Source organism: Sciurus carolinensis, chromosome 11 (genome assembly GCF_902686445.1).
Source record: "Sciurus carolinensis chromosome 11, mSciCar1.2, whole genome shotgun sequence".
Lineage (NCBI taxonomy): Eukaryota > Metazoa > Chordata > Mammalia > Rodentia > Sciuridae > Sciurus > Sciurus carolinensis.
This window is the reverse complement of record NC_062223.1, coordinates 108,404,694-108,426,010: the sequence shown is the minus strand read 5'-3', so window position 1 is coordinate 108,426,010 and position 21,317 is coordinate 108,404,694. Positions and strand designations below refer to the sequence as shown.

The 21,317-nt window shown below is 36.5% G+C and overlaps 1 protein-coding gene and 1 pseudogene across 1 annotated transcript in view; one reads left to right on the top strand and one right to left on the bottom strand.

Moving 5' to 3' along the window:
• Positions 1–1,714: 1,714 nt before the first annotated feature.
• Positions 1,715–21,317, bottom strand: part of Atm (ATM serine/threonine kinase) — a 152,519-nt gene continuing 132,916 nt past the window's right edge. Inside the window, 5 exon segments of the mRNA XM_047515806.1 lie at positions 1,715–3,265; positions 3,371–3,507; positions 10,032–10,095; positions 12,168–12,282; positions 17,378–17,464. Of these exon segments, the coding sequence (XP_047371762.1) occupies positions 3,082–3,265; positions 3,371–3,507; positions 10,032–10,095; positions 12,168–12,282; positions 17,378–17,464 (587 nt within the window). The 3' untranslated portion in view covers positions 1,715–3,081.
• On the top strand, positions 4,464–7,469 carry LOC124958108 (fragile X mental retardation syndrome-related protein 1-like; annotated as a pseudogene).

Genomic DNA, 21,317 nt, shown 5'->3' with positions numbered 1-21,317 from the left:
ATTACAACAGATCCACACCAAGGCACATTATAATGAAAATACCTCACATATGAAATAAAGATAGGATGTTAAAGGCTGCAAGAGAAAAGCATCAGATTACTTACAAGGGGAAACCAAAATGGGTATCAGCAGATTTCTCAGCCCAGACCCTAAAAGCAAGAAGGATCTGAAACATATTTCAAGCTCTGAAAGAACATGGATGCCAACCAAGAATCCTACACCCAGCTAAACTAACCTTCAGATTTGATGATGAAATAAAATCTTTCCATGATAAACAAAATTTAAAAGAATTTACAAATAGAAAGCTTGCACTACAGAACATTCTCAGCAAAATATTTCATGAGGAGGAAGTGAAAAACAACAATACAAATCAACAAAGGGAAGAACTATCCTAAAGGAAAAGCCAATCAAAAGAGAAACCAACTCAAGTTAAAAACCAAAAATAAACCCAAATGACCAGGAATACAAATCGTATCACAATAATAACCCTGAATGTTAATGGCCTAAACTCATTAATCAAAAGGCATAGACTGGCAGACTGGATTAAAAAGAAAGACCCAACAATGTGCTGCCTTCAAGAGACTCATCTCATAGAAAAAGACATCCACAGACTAAAGGTGAAAGGATGGGGAAAAACATACCATGCACATGGACTCAGTAAAAAAGCAGGGGTCTCCATCCTCATATAAGATAAAGTGGACTTCAAACTTAAGTTAGTCAGAAGGGATAAAGAAGGACATTTCATACTGCTCCAGGGAACTATAAACCAGTAAGACATAATGATTTTAAATATTTATGCCCCAAACAATGGAGCATCTATGTACATTAAACAAACCCTTCTCAATTTTAAGAGTCAAATAAACCAAAACACAATAATAGTGGGTGACTTTAACACACCGTTCTCACCACTGGATAGATCCTCCAAACAAAAACTGAACAAAGAAACTACAAAACTAAATAATACAATGATATAGACTTAACAGACATGTACAGAGTATTTCATCCATCATTGAGTGAATAATATACTTTCTTCTCAGCAGCTCATGGATCCTTCTCCAAAACAGACCATATGCTATGCCACAAAGAAGCCATTAGTAAATGCAAAAAAATTGAGATACTACCTTGTATTCTATCAGACCATAATGGAATGCAATTAGAAATCAATGATAAAATAAAAAACAAAAAATACTCCTACCAAAAAAAAAAAAAAGAAAAAAGAAAAAGTAGTATGTATGTGCACAATGAAATATTATTTGGCCATAAAGAATGAAATTATAACATTTCCCTGTAAATGGATGGAGCCCGAGACTATTATACTAAGTGAAACAATCCCAAAAAACCAAAGGCCAAATGTTCTCAATGGTATGTTGATGCTAACCCACAATAAAGGTGGGTCAGGGGAGGGAAGAATAGACATCCACTGGATTAGACAAAGGGGAATGAAGGGAAGGGGGTGGGGAGAAGAAAAGGAAGGTAGAATTATTTGGAAATAACTTTCCTATCCTTGTATATGAATATATGACCAGTGTTACTCCACATCATGTACAACCGAAAGAATGAAATCCTAATTATAGTAAGTTTTACTCCATGTATGTACAATATGTCAAAATATACTCTACTCTCATGAATATCTAAAAAAGAAAAAAAAAACTGGCCTCATCCCTGGCACACATGAGGTTTAAATATATGAATGAAATGAATGAGTTTTAGTATGAACTTTTAGAATTATTTATTCAAAAACCATTTTATAATAGACTCAGTTAACAATAATATACACTTAGTAGTACTAAAATTAGGAAAACTACATAATTTCATTAAGGTGCAATTTAAACACTTGAAATGACACATTATTTTTCAAACCAGCATACTGGCTTTCTAATTTCTAAGACTAGTCTATTCTAATCTTAAAGTCAGACTTAAGTTTGAGATTAGAACAGGGAAATGTATACATTTTATGTATACATATTTAAAAAATAACTACATTAACCATGTCTTTGAATTTCTCTGTAATACCTTCATTATTTTGTAACTTTGGGTGATCACACTGAAAATCCAAACACAATTAAAAAATACAGACTGAGTATCCCTTATTCAAAATGCTTAGAACCAGAAGTCTTTCAGATTTTTCTGACTTTGAAATATTTGTATGAACTTTATGAGCTGAGCATCCCTAATCTGAAGTGCCACCACCATGACACTCAGAAAGTTTTAGATAAAGTAAGAGTGTCACCGACAGCACTTTGTTTTGGATTTTCAGATTAGGAATGTTCTACTTTGTTTTCAATGCTCTCCTTTGTCCCTCCCTCACCCACTCAGGGAAGCCCTCTATCACCGAGTCACAGTCCCAGTCCTACATTCTTATTTCAAATGCAGCTTTACATGGTTAAATTAAATTTGCCAATTTTAGAGTTTCCCCCCCTTTTACAGAAAATTATTTATCACATACCTACATGTACTATTTGGGGAATGCTTTAATTAAAACATTCAAGGAAACATGAAACACTGGTTAAGTTTTCTTCCTTTCCTTCTATCAACTACCATGTTACTGACCTGTTGTTTTTATAACCCTGACTGTGCATTTTGATCATGTAGTTTGATCATGTTGGTAAATTAAATTTACCAATTTTAGAGTTTTCCCCTTTTACAGAAAATTATTTATCATATACCTACATGTACTATCTGGGAAATGTTTTAATTAAAACATTCAAAGTAGCAGTATTTTCATTATAATCCATACCAAAGGAAAAACTCTTGTTCTTGCTGCCTCATCATTCTCAGCTAATGGATAAATCATTGATTCTACTGAAAACGACACAAGTATGCTATTGAGAAGAAATAAGAATCTGGTGAAGAAGTAGGGCATGAGTAACAATCATTTTTAATGTGTGAAAGCAAATAGCTTCCTTGGCACTATTCAAACCATCTTTGGGTGACGAATGAATCAAGCAGTAAACATTTTTTTAAAAAAGAGTTGTTCACTGAAATATTAATCCCTATTTGAAGACTGTGGATGGGTTAAAAATGAAAGCTGAAATATAATTCCTAATGGTTGAATTCAAGGAGTACTTCGCATACTGAAGATCACACCCAAGCTTTCCATCCTGGGAAAAGTCGGCTGAGATTTTTGGGGTCCATGGCCTGCTGTATGAGCAAATTCACCTGTCCACCCACACTGAGCACGGTGCCTTCTTCTACTCCTTTCAGTTTCTCTTGCAATCTCATCAAAACACGTTCTGCTACTTTGTTGAAACTTTGGTCAATATCACTAATGACAAAAACACAAAAGTGTCAATGATGTAGAACAGTTTTAAAGGCCTCGGGAGTAAGAAAATCTAAACTGACAACAGACCCTTCCAAAAATACTGCTCACCTAAGATTTCGTTTGCATTCTTGGTCATCTGCATTCAGAGTGGAGGGCAGCTCAGTTTCATCTTCTGGCCTCTGCTGTAAATACAGAGCTTTCAAAGGATTCATGGTCCAGTCAAAGAGTGGATCATACAAGAGGACCTAAACAGAGAAAATGTGTATTAGAAGAACAATGTGCATTTTGATCATGTAGTTAGAAAGAACAGAGTCAGGGTTATAAAAACAACAGGTCAGTACCATGGTAGTTGACAGAAGGAAAGGAAGCAAACTTACCAAGTATGCTTCATGTTTCCTGGTGGTGGAAACTTCACTGACATAATGTTCTGAGGGTTGAATCTATTCTGAATTCATTTTGGGGGTGCCCTTTGGCACATGTTTCCTGACTGGGTGAACTCATTTATTAAAAGGAGATAAGCACTAATGACTTCCACTGCCTCACTTTCTACACAGTAAGATTACATGAGGTTGGGGTTGTGGCTCAGTGGTAGAGCACTTGCCCAGCATGTGTGAGGCACTGGTTTGATTCTCAGCATCACATTAAGAAATACAGATATTGTGTACAATGTGGTACTAGTAAGGGTATTTGCTTTGTAGGCTCCAATTTGCTAATGGCACTTTTTTATCTTAATAGTTCAAATTTGGGTTGAGGGAAAAAGCGGGTGTAATTTATGGAAACGTCTTCAAAACTCAGTTACATGTGGCTTTAGATCATAAGTTTTAAAAAGGGAAAAAATGAAATTTAGAAAGCAAGGTCATGAGAGATTTCTGATCTTGACTATTCAGAATAGCTAACTGCTTTGGTATTTATAAGCATAGAACTTCCCACCCCAATCTTGTAGTTAGGCTTTAGTAAATCCTTACAAGTCTTAGGAATAAATGAAGAAGCTCTAACGGGGCTTTCTACAAGGGATTTATCAAAGATGTTCATGAAGATTCCCTCACAGATGTTTTTGAAAATAACTGGCAACCAGAACACCAGGTTCCATTTAATGAAGTTAGATTACCACCACCACCTGATATAAAAGAAGAAATTAGTGAAGGAGATGAAGTAGAGGTATATTCAAAGAGCAAATGACCAAGAACCATGTGGATGGTGGTTGGCTGAAGTTCAGATGATGAAAGGAGAATTTTATGTCATTGAATATGCTGCTTGTGATGCCACTTACAATGAAATAGTGACATTTGAACAACTTTGGCCTGTCAATTAGAATACAACTGTCAAAAAAAAATACATTCTTCAAGTGCACAGTTGATGTTCCTGAAGATTTGAGAGGCATTAATGAAAATGCACATAAAGATTTTAAAAAAGCAGTAGGAGCATGCAGAAAATTTTACCATCTAGAAACCACGCAGCTAATGATACTGTCTGCCAGTGAAGCAACTGTGAAGAAGTAAATATTTTAAATGACATGCATCTGCGAAGTATTCATACAAAGTTGATGTTAATGTCCAGAAATGAAGAGGCCACTAAGCATTTAGAATGCACGAAACAACTTGCAGCAGCATTTCATAAGAAATTTGTTGTGAGAGAAGATTTAATGGGATTGGCAATAGGAACACATGGTAGTAATATACAACAAGCTAGGAAGGTTCCTGGAGTTACCATCATTGAACTAGATGAAGAAACTGGAACATTTAGAATCTATGGAGAAAGTGCTGATGCTGTAAAAAAGGCTAGAGGTTTCTTGGAATTTGTGGAGGATTTTATTCAGGTTCCTAGGAATCCTGTTGGAAAAGCAATTGGAAAAAATGGCAAAGTTATTCAAGAAATAGTGGACTAATCTGGTGTGGTTTGGGTGAGAATTGAAGGAGACAATGAAAATAAACTACCTAAAGAAGATGTATGGTTCCATTTGTATTTGTCGGCACTAAAGAAAGCATCGGAAATGTGCAAGTTCTTTTAGAGTATTGTACTGCTTATCTCAAGGAAGTGGAACAGCTAAGAATGGAACACCTACAGATTGATGAACATCTCTGACAGATTGGTATGGGTTTCAGACCTTCTTCCACCAGAGGGCCTGAAAAAGAGAAAGGATATGCCACTGATGAAAGTACCGTCTCTTCCGTACAAGGTTCTAGGGCTTATAGTGGAAGAGGCAGAGGTCATCGGGCCCTAATTACACCTCCTGTTATGGTACAAATTCTGAGCTGTCTAACTCATCTGAAACAGAATCTGAACGTAAAGATGAGGAGAGCTATTGGTCATTGGCAGGAGAATATGATCAGGAGAGCAGACATCAGCAAGACAGCAGGAGACGCCCAGGAGGAAGAGGCAGAAGTGTTTCAGGGGGTCAAGGTTGTGGTGGACCACATGGTGGCAAATCCTCCATCAGTTCTGTGCTCAAAGATCCAGACAGCAATCCATACAGCTTACTTGATAATACAGAATCAGATCAGACTGCAGATACTGATGCCAGCGAATCTCATCACAGTACTAACCATCGTAGGCGGTCTCGTAGACGAAGAACTGATGAAGGTGCTGTTCTGATGGATGGAATGACTGAATCTGATACAGCTTCAGTTAATGAAAATGGGCTAGGCAAAAGATGTGATTGAAGAGTATGGTCCTTCAGAATAGGCAATAAATGGCCCAACTAGTGCTTCTGGTGATGAAATTACTAAGCTACAGCATACTCCAGGAGAAGAAAAGATTAATACCTTAAAAGAAGAGAACACTCAAGAATCAGCAATCCTGAATGGTGTTTCATAAACTGAAGAAGTTCCTAGTTTACAGTTCTTTTACATTACATTTACAACAGTGCTTGTACAAGCTTGCCAAAGATAGAATATGGATTGCAAGTCTTTACATCGCACTTTCAGTTCCTCCATTTGGAATTCAGAAAGGGGAGGGATCCTGAAGAAATCATATGTTAAACATACTTTGACACCTACTGTGTTATAAAATATATCATCAGATGTGGAAAAAAAAAAGAATAAATGAAGACTAAATTATAGAGACAAAGGATACATAAGCATTAAAAGGCTGGAATACTTATTGTTAATTTTACTGAGATTCTCAGTACAACCACATATTGGGACTATAAAATGTTTTTAGTGGGTTTAGTTCTAGGATGTACTAGATTAACAGTCCCAAAATTGATTCATATTTTATAATGCTGTTTTGAGTGTCCTTTCAGGCCATTAAAAACTATGAAGGGAAGAGACCATGATTATGTGTGGCTTGTTCATAAGTGACTTCAGTTTTGGCAGTAATAAATCTGTGTCATGGAACAGGCTATCTGATGGAGAATTGGGGCCTCTGAAGCAAAAACCCCTACCCAGGACATTAGTTAAGAGTTTTACCCACAAAAGAGAATATTTTATTAGTCAGCTATTTAGAAGGAATGAAGGCCTCTGTTATAAAGCCCCTATGTAGTCATCTTGGGTTGAAGTAAAGAAATAACGCAAATTACTTAAACACCAAGGGCTTGTGTCTGGAATCATATTTGCAAATACTGGAATTAAGGAGGAAATGGAATCATTAAAAATATGCTTTGGTCTAACTACCCAGATAGAAATGGACTCAAATAGGGGCTGGGGAGATAGCTCAGTCGATAGAGTGCTTGCCTTGTAAGCACAAGGCCCTGGGTTCAATCCCCAGCAACCCCCCCCCCCCAAAAAAAAAGGACTCAAATAGAAGTGGCTGAAAACTAAGGAACACAAACTGATTATGCTACAGTAGGGTTTCTCAATCTTAACACTATTGACATTTTGGGGTTGGATACTGCTGTATTGTGGAGCTATCCTGTGTTCTTACTGTAGGATGATTAGTAGCAGCCTAGCCTTCACCCAGGAAATGTCAACTGTAAACCCTTCTCTAACTGTGATAACCAAAAGTGTCTTCATATATTGCCAACTGTCTTCTATCCACCAAACAGATGAAACCTTGGAGGACATGATGATCCACTGTGAAGAAAATAAGATCTTGAAGGTCAGGAAAGACAAATATACTGAGAGAGAAAGGAAAATACACCCAAATTCTGAAAGAGAGGTTTAAGAGGCAGGGAGATATTTAAATTGTTTAAACTGTCATTCAATGAAATCTAACAGAGGAAAAGTAATGAATTCAAAAGAAGAGAAGAATGATTTCCCAGACAACTGGGACCCAGTTAGGCTATTGAGAAGTACCCTCCTGAAGCTGAAGTAGAAAGTATACAGTAAGATCAAGTGAGGCTGGGGTTGTGGCTCAATGGTAGACCACTTGCCTAGCATGTGTGAGGCACTGGGTTTGATTCTCAGCACCACACTAAGAAATAAAGATACTGTGTCCATTTACAGCTTTTTTTTTTTTTTTAAAGATCAACTTGAAAATTACTCTCAAAGCTGTGACAACCATATCAAATGATTTCCAGAAACTTGGACAGATTTACAAAGATCAGATAGGTTGATTAAAAAAAAAAAACAAAGCATTAGGGAGGTATGTTCAGAAGTGACAGTTATTATTGGTGGAGATACAAATCACTTCTTGGATTCCAAACCCTTAGAGTAGATCCATAGTCCTTACAATGATGTAGGAACACTTAAAGGTGATTGAGCAACATCACTTCTTTAACTTCATCTCTTACTACCCTTTAATCAATGAAGCTATCTGATCAATTTTTTTAAACATATATCTTTTAGTTGTAAGTGGACACAATATCTTTATTTTATTTTTATGTGGTGCTAAGGATCCAACCCAGGGCCTCACCTGTGTTAGGTGAGTGCTCCACCACTGAGCAACAATACAACCTTTTTGAGCAATTTTAAAAAAGCTTCTGACGTCCTAAAGGAATATCCCCTTTTGGTAAGTGTGAACCTAGAATATACCTATTGAAAAACTCCCAAGTATATAAAAAATCCTTGACTGAGACTAAGAGGAAAATATTGGGGAATATGTTAACTGCTCTGAATCTTAATTTTAAAAGTTTGGGCTTTTAAATGCAAAAGGGCAAGATATTATGATTTTAGACTTTAATATTTATATTACTGAGGCATTCATGTTATCATTTATTCTTACTGCAGAACCAATACAAACTGTAATGAGTAATAACATGTATGAACAAAATTTGAAATGTGAAGAAGAAAAAAAGTGTCTTCTCAGCATTGGGAATAGAACAGTCTGAGATTTAATTTTGTCAACATACTATTGAGACCCATTTCAGCACCCTCTTTGTAAATGAAATCTATATTACCATCAGCAGTCCAAAGGAGATTTATCAAGACACCTCAGTTCATAAAGGTACACATAGGGCCACCCAGATAGATGTTAATTTTACCTTCCAAAAAATAGAGCCCTACCTTTGTTGATAACAGGTTTAATGGTTAATGCCAGTGAATTAAGATAGTGATTATCAACCCTGGCCATGAATAAAAATTCCTGAATAAACTCCTGAAAAAAAACAAATATTTCTACCCATCCCTAGAAGTATGGTTTGAATTTGGTCAATATTAGTATTTTTTAAAAAAGCAGTACAGATGATGCTAACTTACAGCTGGGTCCAGTATCATCAGGTTAAATGAACAAACTCTGAACAATGTAAGGGAGGGATGCTGTTATGGTTTGAATGTGAGGTGTTTCTCAAAAGCTCACATGAGATAATGCGAGAGGGTTCAGAGGGGAAATGACTGGGTTGTGAGAGCCTTAACCGAATCAGTGAATTAAATCAATTGATAGGGTTGATTGAGTGGTAACTAAGGCAGATGAGGTGTGCTGGAGGAGGTGGGGCATTGGGGGCATAGCTTTGGGGTATATATATTTGTGTCTGACAGGTGGAGAGTCCTCTGCTTCCTGATCACCATGTGAGTTGCTTCCCTCCACTATACTCTTCTGCTGTGATGTTCTGCCTTACCTTGAGCTCTAAAGAATGGAGGCTACTGTCTGTGGATTGAGACCTCTGAAACCATGAGCCCCTGAATAAACCTTTCCTCCTCTACAGGTGTTCTGTTCTGGTTCTTTTGTCACAGCAGCAAAAAAGTTGACTAAAACAGATGCCTGTACTGTACTTCCAATGTGTCCCTGTCTGGGAAACGGTCTTGATTTCTTGCCTCACTATAACTTACCCGGTTTGTGAATGACTGGTATAGGTTCACAATTCTCAGCTGAATAGAATTAATTTCATATGCACTGCAAGTTTGACTTCCCTTTATGCCCTGGATTAAGCTGATTAAGTGTGTATGTTCTGCAGGCCAAACCCTTACTTAGGTGAGCTGTCCCAAAGTTAAGACAGCAGGGAGGCACCGACTGAGGGAACACCAGGAGAAAAATCTCTCTTCAGCCATGTTCCTCTAATAACAATGCTGACACTTTGATCTCCATCTGTCTAATTTGTTCTGAATGTGGAGAGGCAAAATGAAGATAATGAATTATTGATTTCTATTAAACTCTAATGAACCATTCTGAAAATACACCAGACTGGGATGTCTAAAATGGCAAAAAATGCTATTATTTATTAAATACTAGAGATTACTTAAAATGTGATAACAATGCAAGAAAACTGAGGAGACTGGAGGTATTTTTAAACCAAAAATTTTTGATGTGTCAAAATGCTTAGTTTGTAATGCCTCCCTCTTGCTGCCCACTACCACTGCACTGCAATAAAATAAAGAAGTGATCTTCAAATCAATGACTTCCTAACAAGATGCACTATGTGGTAGAAAAATAAAGATTTCTTTATAATATACTTTACCTCTACAATGGTTAACAGAGTTTCCTGAGAATTTCTCATAACTTCCATGGTTTTCTCACAGCATCTATAGAGTCAAACACATAAAGACGGATTTTGTTGCATATTTTGTTTTCAACATAACTTTACTTACATAAACTCATGTGTCATACTCTGAGACTATCCTTGTTAGGAATTCCCAAATTTATACCTCAAAGAGCAAAGTACTTTGCAAAGTAAGCTTTTAACAGATGTTTCTGAAAAGAATACAAATACATACACATAAATGTTTCATAAGCTTAGCATTTATAAGAAAAATACTAGTAAGAAACATCTCTTTTGGTCTTGATCATTGGGGCAATACTATTCACTTGACTGGAATCTGTTCCAATCAAAATCGAGCCTGGGAGGGGGTGTGGTGGCGGACCCACTGTAGGTCCAGGAGTCTTCTCACCTGGGTGCCACCTACCAGGTTACCCAGTGGCCTCCTCTGCACAGACTTTGAGGTCAGCCAGCTGAGGCCAGTTGCCATGGTGACGGTGGCCTCCAGGGCCTCCTTCCTCTGCCTTGTGGGGCTTAGGAACCATCCAGGGCGTCAGGTAGGTGGCTATGGCTCTGACTTTATTGGTGTCCTGGGTGGGAAGTATCTGGGGAACCCCTGGTTTGCCAGGTCCCTTCCCACTGGAATCTTGGGAGAAACAGGTGCAGAAGGAGGATCTGTTGGGAACTGAAGCAATTCACTAGGCTCTTCCTGGCACTCAATCCTTAGAACAATCTGATGAGATAGGAGGGTTTTGCTAAGTTGCACAAGGTTTCACTAAGCTGTTTAGGCTGGCTTTGAACTTGGGATCCTCTTGCCTCAGCCTCCAAGTTGCTGGGATTACAGGCATGCACCACCACACCTCGATAAGTGAAGAATGAAAAGCAGACTGGATCTCCAAAGAAGATATGCAAATGGCTAACAAACACAAAAAGATGCTGAACATCTCATCACTTGTGCATGAAGGCAAACCAAAACCTTCATACCCACCAGTAACTATAATTAGAAAAGTGTAGTGAAATAACAAGACTTGCAGGGACAAAGGGGAGGAATGGGAAACCTCAGTCGTTGCAAGTGGGAATGCAGAATGGTTCAGCAGCTGGCAAAAAAACGTTTGTCAACTCCCCAGGGATTAGATGTGGAATATACCATATGATCCAGCACAGCAACTTCAAGGTAGAAACCCCAAAGAGCTGATAACCAGTGTTCAAACAAATACCATGTATAGGTTTGTTCACAGCAGCACTGTTCACAAGAAACAAAAGATGGGAAAACTCAAAAGTGTCCACAGACAGCTGAATGGATGAACAAGATATGGTCCATCCATAGAGTGGCATAGTGTTTGGTTATAACAAGCCATGAAGCCCTGATCATGCTACAACCTGGAATCTTAAAAATGTTAGCAAAATGAAAGCCATACCTATTTCATGATTATATTTAGATAAAATGTCCAGAATAAATAAAATATGATGGAAATTAGGTTGGTTTTGGCGAAGGGCTAAGATCGGGAAGGTGGAGAATAACTGCTTAGAGGTAGATTTTTACTTTGAGGTAATGAAAATGTTTTAGAGCTAGATAAGAGGTGCTGGGCATACAACACCGTGAATGTATTAAATGCTTCAGACTTGTTCTCTTTAAAATGGTTAATTTTATATTGTTTGAATCCACCTCAACTAAAAAATATATTGGTAAAAAAAATGGAGTATACAGATCTATGCAGGAAAAACTACAAGGAACTACAAATCTTTTTTAGCACACAGATGTACTACAATATAAGCTTCTTTGAGACAAAACAATAGTCTCTGCTAACCCAACAATGAGAACCCAATTTTAGTTCTGATCAATAAAAGGAGTTAGTTAGCTAGGACTGAGGCATTAAAGGTAGAAAGGTGGGCTGCTTCCAGAGGTAGTTAGGAATGACAGTATATAAGCCATATTAAGTTAGATTCCAGGTGGCTAGAAGGAAGGAAAAACTATTACTGCTTTTACCCAGGGTGTTTTCCATAGTACTGTAAAGCACTGGGATGTAACTACCATTGAATTCCATTATCTATATAAATATACAATCGAATCATTTTCACACCAAAATTGTCTACTCTCCTTTACCTTATATCACTTACCTTCTGAAGACACCTTCAACACCAGTAATGCCCATGCCATCCACAATATCTCTGGTGAGTCTAAAAGGAACTGTTTCAGGAGTAGGAAGGATTTTACCCTGTTCAAAAGCAACCCCTAAAATAAAAAAAAAATCCAGTCAGGTAAGGAGGTCTGATAGCTAATTTATATTTTTCTCAACTAGCATGTGAAATTTGCAATGGCAACAATCTTTCATTTATATTTTATTGGTACTAGAAGATCCAGAACCTCATCTCCATCATTGTCTACACTATGTAATCCACCTCAAATCCCAAAATACAACTTCTTGATATAGAGTAATCTTATTAAAGGATAGCTTTTGAAAATGAAGTAATGACTGATAGAACTTAAAATGCCAAAGATATGTATATTTTAAAACTTTTTTTTTTTTAACACTAGGGATTTAATCCAGGGTCTTGCACATGCTAGGTAAGTTCTCTACTACTGAGATACATTTTGAGATTTTATTTTTATTTTGAGACAGGGTTAAGCCAAGTTGCCAACTGGCCTCAAACTTGTTATCTATCTGCCTCAGCCTCCCAAATAGCTGAGGTTATTAGTGTACCGCCATGCTCAGCTTATTTTAAACCTCTTTTGGTCAAACTGTTAGTTTTGAGATAATTATAGATTCACAACCAGTTGTAAGAAATAATATAGAAAGATCATTCTATACCTTTTACCCAGTTTTCCCTCATGGTAATTACCTTGTGAGACTAATACCACATCATGACCAGGATACTGACACCGACGCAGTCAAGATACATAACTTTTCTCTCATAAGGATCCTTCACACTGACCTTTTGTAGCCACACTGAAGTTTCTTCCTATGACTTTACTGCTCCCTATCCCACCACTGTTCTTCTATAGCAACCTTTAGTCTCTTCCATTTTTATAATTTTGTCATTTCAAGCATATTAAATAAATGAAATCAGAGAGTATGTAACTTTTGGGATAAACTCTTTTTACTCAGCATAATCCTTTGGAAATTCATCCAAATTGCTGAAAACTCAAAACAGTATTTCTTGTTGCTGAGAGGTATTCCATGATAGGGTGTGATGGTTTGTTTAAGCATTTATTCAATGAAGGACATAGAGATTATTTCCAGTCTAGTTTTTATAGACAAAGTTACCACATACATTTGAAGTACAGTTAAACTCCTTTCTGTGTGTTTATTTACTGAGTATTTTAAGTGTCTGTTCATATCTTTTACCTACTTTACAACAGGATATTTTATTTTAATTATTTTATTACTGAGTTTTGAGAGTTGTTAAGAACTGTACTTTGGGGGCTAAGTCAACTTGAAGACTCAATGCTGACTTATTTCCCCCTCTGTTGTTCAATCTGGGTAATTTCTATTTTTCTGTCTTCAAGTTTGTTTATTCTTTTTCTGTCCCCTCACTCTTTGAAATTTATTTCAATTATATACTTTTCTGTTCTAAAATTTCCATCCTTTATATTTTCTTCTCTGTGTTGAGCCTAAATACTTTCTTTTTTTTCCCCACACATTTATAATTACTCACTGAAGTATTTTTCCCCCATAGCTTTATTTGGGTGAAATTGAAGTACAATAAAATGCATGTATTTTAAGTATGCAATTTGATCAGTTTTGACATGCATGTAACCAATACAGTCAATATAAAATGCATTTTCATTACTTTTTTAAAATTTGAAATCATGCAGACTGTTTTCCAGTAAGATTTATTACATTAGAAATCAATCACCTTAAGATATATAGTCCCCCGCCCCCACATGTCAACTATTTCAAAATTAAATGTCACACTTATAAATATCTCTGAGGTCAAGGAAGAAAGCACAAGAATAGTAAATAAAAAGTGCTTTGAACTAAGTGATAATAAAAGCTTAAAATATCAGGATCTCTGGGATGAAACAGTACGCAGATGAACATTTATAACTTGAAAAAAGCGAGAATAACAATCAAATTATTTTCAAAATACATAGTAGGAAGGAAAAAATAAGAGAAGAAGCATAAATATATGAGAGAAAAAATAATGCAGCTAAAATTTGATAAAAATATCAAATCTGGTCTAGAAAAAAAAGCAAGAACACAAAAATTAGTATCAATGGAAAGGGAGTTATCAAAATAACCCTATAGATGACAGAAGTATATTAAGGTAATATTACAATTGTATGCCAACCTATGTGATAGCTTACATAACATGGTTTATATTAGAGAAGGATCTGTGTGCTGCTGAGAAGAAAGTCACTGATGTGTGAAATATTCTATATGTGTCTGTTAAGTCTAAATTATTGATTGTATTATTTAGTTCTATAGCTTCTTTGTTTAGTTTTTGTTTGGAAGATCTGTCCAATGGTGAGAGAGGTGTGTTAAAGTCACCCAGTATTATTGTGTTCTGGTCTATTTGATTCTTAAAGTTGAGAAGGGTTTGTTTGATGTGCGCAGATGCTCCATTGTTTGGGGAATAAATATTTATGATTGTTATGTCTTGTTGATGTATAACTTCCCAGAAGCAGTATGAAATGGTCTTCTTTGTCCCTTCTGACTAACTTTGGCTTGAAGTCCACTTTATCTGACACAAGGATAGGAAACCCCTGCTTGTTTACGTAGTACATGTGAGTGATATGTTTTTTCCCATCCTTTCACCTTCTCACTGAAGCATTTTTATAACAATTGCTTTTAAAGTCATTGTCAGATAATCCTAACACTTTTGTCATCTCAGTGTAAACACCCAGGGATTGTTGTTTTTGCATTCAAATTGAGATTTTCCTAGTTCTTGATGATTGATGACTGATGATTTTTAATTGAAATGTACACCTTTGAGTTAATTCTGTGACTCTGGATCTTGACAGCCTGAGCAACTTACTAACTCAAAATTAAAAAAACAAACAAACAAACAAACAAAAAAACAAGTCCTGGGAATGTTGCTCAGGGGTAGAGTATAACTGTTTCAGTCCCCAGTAAAACACCTATACCCACATGAAAAGAAAAGAAAAAGAAAGGGACCCAAGGGGAAAGCACTCCTTGCTATAGTTCAGTAGGGACAGCGTAGGTTCTCTGGATAGCTACTACTGATACCAAGGGGTGGGTTAGAGAGCGGGGGATAGCTAGGTAGGTAGGTAGGTGGTGGTGGGGTTGGAAAAAGAGACAAGCAGGTAATAGAATAAATGATTCAGTGAGAAGGACTGACACTGTGCCAGCTGCTGGCCTAACCCTTAACTTCTACTTCCTTCCTCTTAGAGCCCTGAGATGCTAAGTCCAGGATACTATGCTAGAGAGAGGTCGTGTGGAAAAGCAACAAAACCATCAGACATGTACATTAAGAAGCCATCTTGAGCTGGTCATGGTGGCACAAGTCTATAATCCCAGTGGCTTGGGAGGCTGAGGCAGGAGGATTGTAAGTTCAAAGCCAGTCTCAGCAAAGCAAGGCACTAAGCAACTCTGTGAGACCCTAAGCAACTCAGTGAGATCCTGCTTCTAAATAAAATAAAAAACAGGGCTGGGATGTGGTTCATTGGTCGAGTGCCCCTGAGTTCAATTCCTGGTACTCCCCCCTAAAAAAGAAGCCATCTTGAACTCTCTTCTATTTGAATTTTAAGATGATTCTAGCTCAGGACACTGGTTGCAACTGTATGAGAGATTTTAAGTGAGAACTGCTGAGCTGAGCTTAGCCAATCTACAGATCATGAGAGATTCATTATTTATAATAATAAATTGTGATTTAACCTATTAAATTTGGAGGTGGTTTGTTTTCAGCAACAGATGACCAAAGAGAGAGATATATATAGAAAAGTATATAAATCATCCAATTCATTCAAGTGTGTGTGTGGCTGATATTTTAAAAACTGAACAAATTCATGTAATCAGCACTCAACAGAACTCTTAATAGCTCTCCAAAATCCTTTCTTTGTCCCCTTCTACCAGTCACCAACCACTTCTTCAAACTATTACCACTACCCTTACTTCTGACAGTACAGATTAATTTTGTTTCTGATTGTTATATAAATGTTATTAGATAGTTCATACTCTTCTGTGTCTAGATTCTTTCACTCAGCATTCTATTTGGGTCTTCATATTATATATAGCTATTGCTCATTCAATCTCACTGTTATATTCCATTTTATGAATATATTACAATATATTCAGCCATTCTATCTCTGATAGGTGTTTGGGTTGTTTCTAGTTATAGGCTATTATGAATAGTACATCCATGAATATTCTTATAAATTTCTGTGCACTTCTATAAAACAGAACTGCTGGCTCACAGAATATGCATATATTCAGCTTTAGTAGATAATGGCAAACAGATCAAAGTGATTTTACAAATTTATCCTTCTCATTCAGAGATGTTTTTAGCATGGCCTTGCATAGCTGGAAAACCTCTACCTCTATTTTGCATCTTCCAGACTACTGCCCTTTCATTCTCATGTAAAATCTCACTCTTCTATTGAGGAAACCATCTCTGACTCTAACAAACCCGTCCCACGTTATATTTGTTATCTCTTAACCCTAAGACTCTCTCAAATTCATTTAATATTGGCATGGTCCTAGTGTACAATCTTACTTTTTTTTCCAACTCTGGAATTCTTCCTGAGGAAGTCATGTAATATCCTTGACCTTCTCTGTTTTAATGGAATACAGTTTTATTCTGTCTTAGCAAACTACTTCTATGGATTATACCCCAGAATTTATGATCTTTTAAAACTGTACCTTCTTAGAAATCCAAAAATTATACATCCTAATTAAATCTGTTCATTTATTCCCTTATTCTTATTAAATAATTTGTCTTCAAATTTAACAGATTTCTCAGATTTCTAGTTGATAGGCCTTTCTGTTTCAGATACTATTGAACACTACTTCCTTCATGACATTTTTTTCTTCCTTTGGCTTCAAAGATACCTCGTCTCTACCTTCTAATTTCAGTGATTTGTTCATTTTCTTTATCTGACTCATCCTTTTCAATACTAGTGTTCCTTATGTTTCCATTCTTTCTTGAAGATTTGGCTCAACTGTCTCCTCTCCTACCAAGTTTCACCCTTCCCAGGTAGAGTTAGCTACTCCTTCCAGTGCCACAGTGTTTATGCTTTAAACACACACACACACGATGCATTTATGTGTCTTTCTCTCTCATATCTGTACTACCCTGGCAGGTAAAGAGCATTCTTTGATGACTGAATATTTATTAATTAAAAATATGTGTCTTTTATTACTTACCTAAATCTATATGCACGAGTTCTGCTGACTGCTCATTTATTAAGATATTCTGTACATGTCTATCACCAAGTCCGAGGATGTAACCAACTAGGAAAAAAAAAACAAAACTGTAATCACTGATTCATTATTTCTAGTATGCATTTAGCCATAATTTCAACTAATATCATTGACTGTATTTCATATTTAATTACTTTACACTTCTTTGCCTTTAAAAAGATATTATGTACATATTTGGCCATTTTGAGTATAATCTAGTTAGCTACTTCAATGCATATTGCATTTTACAATTTACTAAAATTTTTTTCTTTATCAAAAGACACAAGTTTTGAAATATCAGTGCGTTAAAAATTAGTGTGGTTAAAGATCCACTATTTAGCTGAGCAAAAGTAATGTGTTATATGCATTCAAATTTTTATTGTCTATTACTTATACACTGATAAGTCTATTGGTAAATTAATTTTTCAGTGAAACTTTCTTCTGTTAGATGAATATGTTAAACACAAATCATTAATTCACTTCAGTAGATAAACATTCAGGAAAAACTGCATTTCTGTTTTAAATACTGAAAATTGATATTGTCAAAATGACTATATTACTGAAACTGCTATACAGATTTAATGTAATGCCTATTAAAATTCCAGTGACTTCTTCAAAGAAAAAGAAAAAGCAGCCATGACATTCATCTGGAAAAATAAGAGGCCAAAAATAGCCAAAGCAATCCTTAGTGAGAAAAATGAAGCAGGAGGCATCACAATACCAGATCTTAAATTATACTACAGAGCACAGTAATAAAAATGGCATGGTACTGGCAACAAAACAGACATGAAGACCAATGAATGGTACAGAACAGAAGACACAGAGACAACCCCACATAAATACAGTTATCTCACACTAGACAAAGGCACCAAAAACATACATTGGAGAAAAGATAGCCTCTTCACCAAATGGTGCTGGCAAAACTGGAGTAGCAAAATGAAATTAGACCCCCATCTCTCACCCTGTACAAAATTCAACTGAAAGTGGATCAAGGACCCAGGCATTAGACCAGAGACCCTGCACCTACTAGAAGAAAAAGTAGACTCAATCTCCATCATGTTGGCTTACAAACCAAATTCCTCAACAAGACTCCTAAAGTGCAAGAAGTAAAATCAAGAATCATTAAAGGGGATGGTATCAAACTAAAAAACTTCTTCACAGCCAAGGGAAACAATCAAGAATGTGAACAGAATGACAGAATATCTTTACCACCTGCATCTCAGATATAGCTTTAATCTCCAGGATGTATAAAGAACTAAACAAAAAACAAAAAACAAACAACAAACAAAAAAACCCTACAAACCAACCAACTCATCAGTAAACGGGCAAAGGAACTGAACAAGCACTTCACACAAGAAATATGACTGGTCAAAAAATATATGAAAAAACATTCAACATCTCTAGCAATTACAGAAATGCAAATTAAACTACACTGAGATTAACCCTTGCTGTCACATTGATTGAAATCTATCTTTTTTTAAAGGCACAAATGTGCCAGCTACTTTTGGACATTTGGCAGGGGGATATGGTGGCCAATATTATGAATATCTTTGGAGTGAAGTGTTTTCCATGGACATGTTTTACAGCTGTTTCAAAAAAGAAGGGATAATGAATCCAGAGGTTGGAATTAAATATAGAAACCTAATCCTGAAACCTGGGGGATCTCTGGATGGCATGGACATGCTCCAGAATTTCTTGAAACGTGAGCCAAACCAAAAAGTGTTCCTAATGAGTCGAGGCCTGTGTGCTCCATAAACCGGATCTTTGGTAGCAGTCCATGTCTGGAGGACAAGTCAACATCACCATGTGTTACTGGCCTGGAAACTGAAGGGAGTTTTGCAAATGAAAAATTAGATTTCTACTGACTTCTTTTTGTTTTTTAATTTTAAAAATTATACTTATGTAAACAGAATTATAAATACTGTGATCTAAAAAAAGACCCACTTGAAAATAATTGTCCTATAAAATTTCATAAAAATGGATTTGATTTCTTTTGATAAAAGTTTCATATGAATGTAATTTGATTTTTTACTATTATCTAGATAATATAATATAAGAGGGCTAAGAATTTTTAAATTGAATTATATATATGATATAATTTGATCCTTCTTATATCTCAAAATTTTGTACTTTGGATTTCTGAACTGATAAAAGAATCATCAAATTCCTCTGGTAAATATTTTTCTTGGAGCCCTAAGTCAACTTTGATCCTCTGCCTCCCAGTACGGTGACTTTGCCTTTGCCTGCATGCCTCAAGGCCAAGGAAATATGCCTCAGTAATTCATTTATCTTTGTATCCCAGGCCTCATGGTTCCCAGCTTCTGCCTCACTTAAGTTATGTTCTTCCATTTGGGTTTGTTTTCCATTCTAATATTCAATTAGAAAGGAAAAAAATTTTAGTTGTGACTGAACTGATCTAATGTATATTGCAAGTTGGTCTCTCTGAGTTACTTATGGCCTCACTAAGTTGCTGAGGCTGGCTTTGAACTCACCATCCTCCTGCCTCAGCCTCCTTAGTGACTGGGAGTACAGGTGTATGCCACCATGCCCTGTTTATTGCAAGTTTTTGTATCTTGTACTAGAGTCTCAATTCCATTTCAGCATACATCTATTTTGGCATAGTTGCCAATTAGAACATAAAGTTCAGGCTGCATATGCGTGTGTATATGTGTGTATGTGTGTGCATGTGCGCATGTGCAGACTGGGATTAAACCCAGGGGCACTCTACAACTAAGCTACATCCTTAGCCCTTTTTATTTTTTATTATAAGACAGAGTCTGCTAAGTCAGACAGGCTGGACTCAAACTTGCAGTCTTCCTGCCTCAGCCTCCTGAGTAACTGGGTTTACTGGCATGTGCTTCCTGCCTAGCAAGGCATCTTTTTGATTCTCATGTTTCTAATAAGGGGTAGTGATGTTGCCTCTTTTACTGATCACCTCCCCACAGATGACAGAAACCTCACAGTGGCTATTTAGAGTGCTGTGGGGAAGAGAGCTGATGCTGATGTGGCCATAAAGAAACTGCAGAAGAGAAATCAGTTCAGGCAGAGCATTTGAGGACAGCTGCTTCAGTGCCACTAAGTACTTAAATTTGGCTTTAGGGAAGAGGCTCCTCCAAAAGCCTGTTTAATCTGGTGATTTTTTTTCTTTTTTAAGTGAACCTTTATCTCTCTCTAACTCTGTTTAATGTGGGCCTAAATTCCAGTTCTGCAGCAGAACTGTGAACTCACAGTACTTATTTTTCCTGTAGGAGTCTACTCAATAAAGTAAACAAGACAGGATTTTTTTTTTTTTTCCAGTAAACTTGTTTTGTTTTTGTTGTCACTGAAGCAGTGCTGCTAGGATCAAATGCATGGTCTGTGCATGCAAGGCAAGTGCTCTGCCCCTGAGGTACACCCCAGACCCAAAAAAGAGAATTTTGAATGTGCTCTGCACAGAACCTTCCTTTGCTCTTCTCCAAATGGACATTGTGTTAGATTAGACAATTATTATGTTACATGAAATCTAAGCAGGGTAAACCAAAAGCTATAGCAGCAACACAGAAGGAAATTTTAAGACTAATATTGCCAAGAAAATATCTTAAACATCTATATGAAATCCTACCCTCCTTTCCAAGGTTAATTGCCTGGCCCTCACTCAGCATCACTGCCTCTGGTGACCAAAGCTGTTTTTGAGGTGTTTTTCTCCCCTAGACTCTTCTGTTTTCCACTTTCAGACAAAAACCAAAAACTCTCTTCAGCATTTTCTCTTGCCCAATGTCATTTTCACAATAACTTTGGCATCTTAAACCTTAACTTATTTCACATGGAAAAACTAACTGTTGTGGTAAAGGTTGCACACAATAAAGTTACATTATTGTCCACACACACACACACACACACACACACACACAAAACTATACTGAGA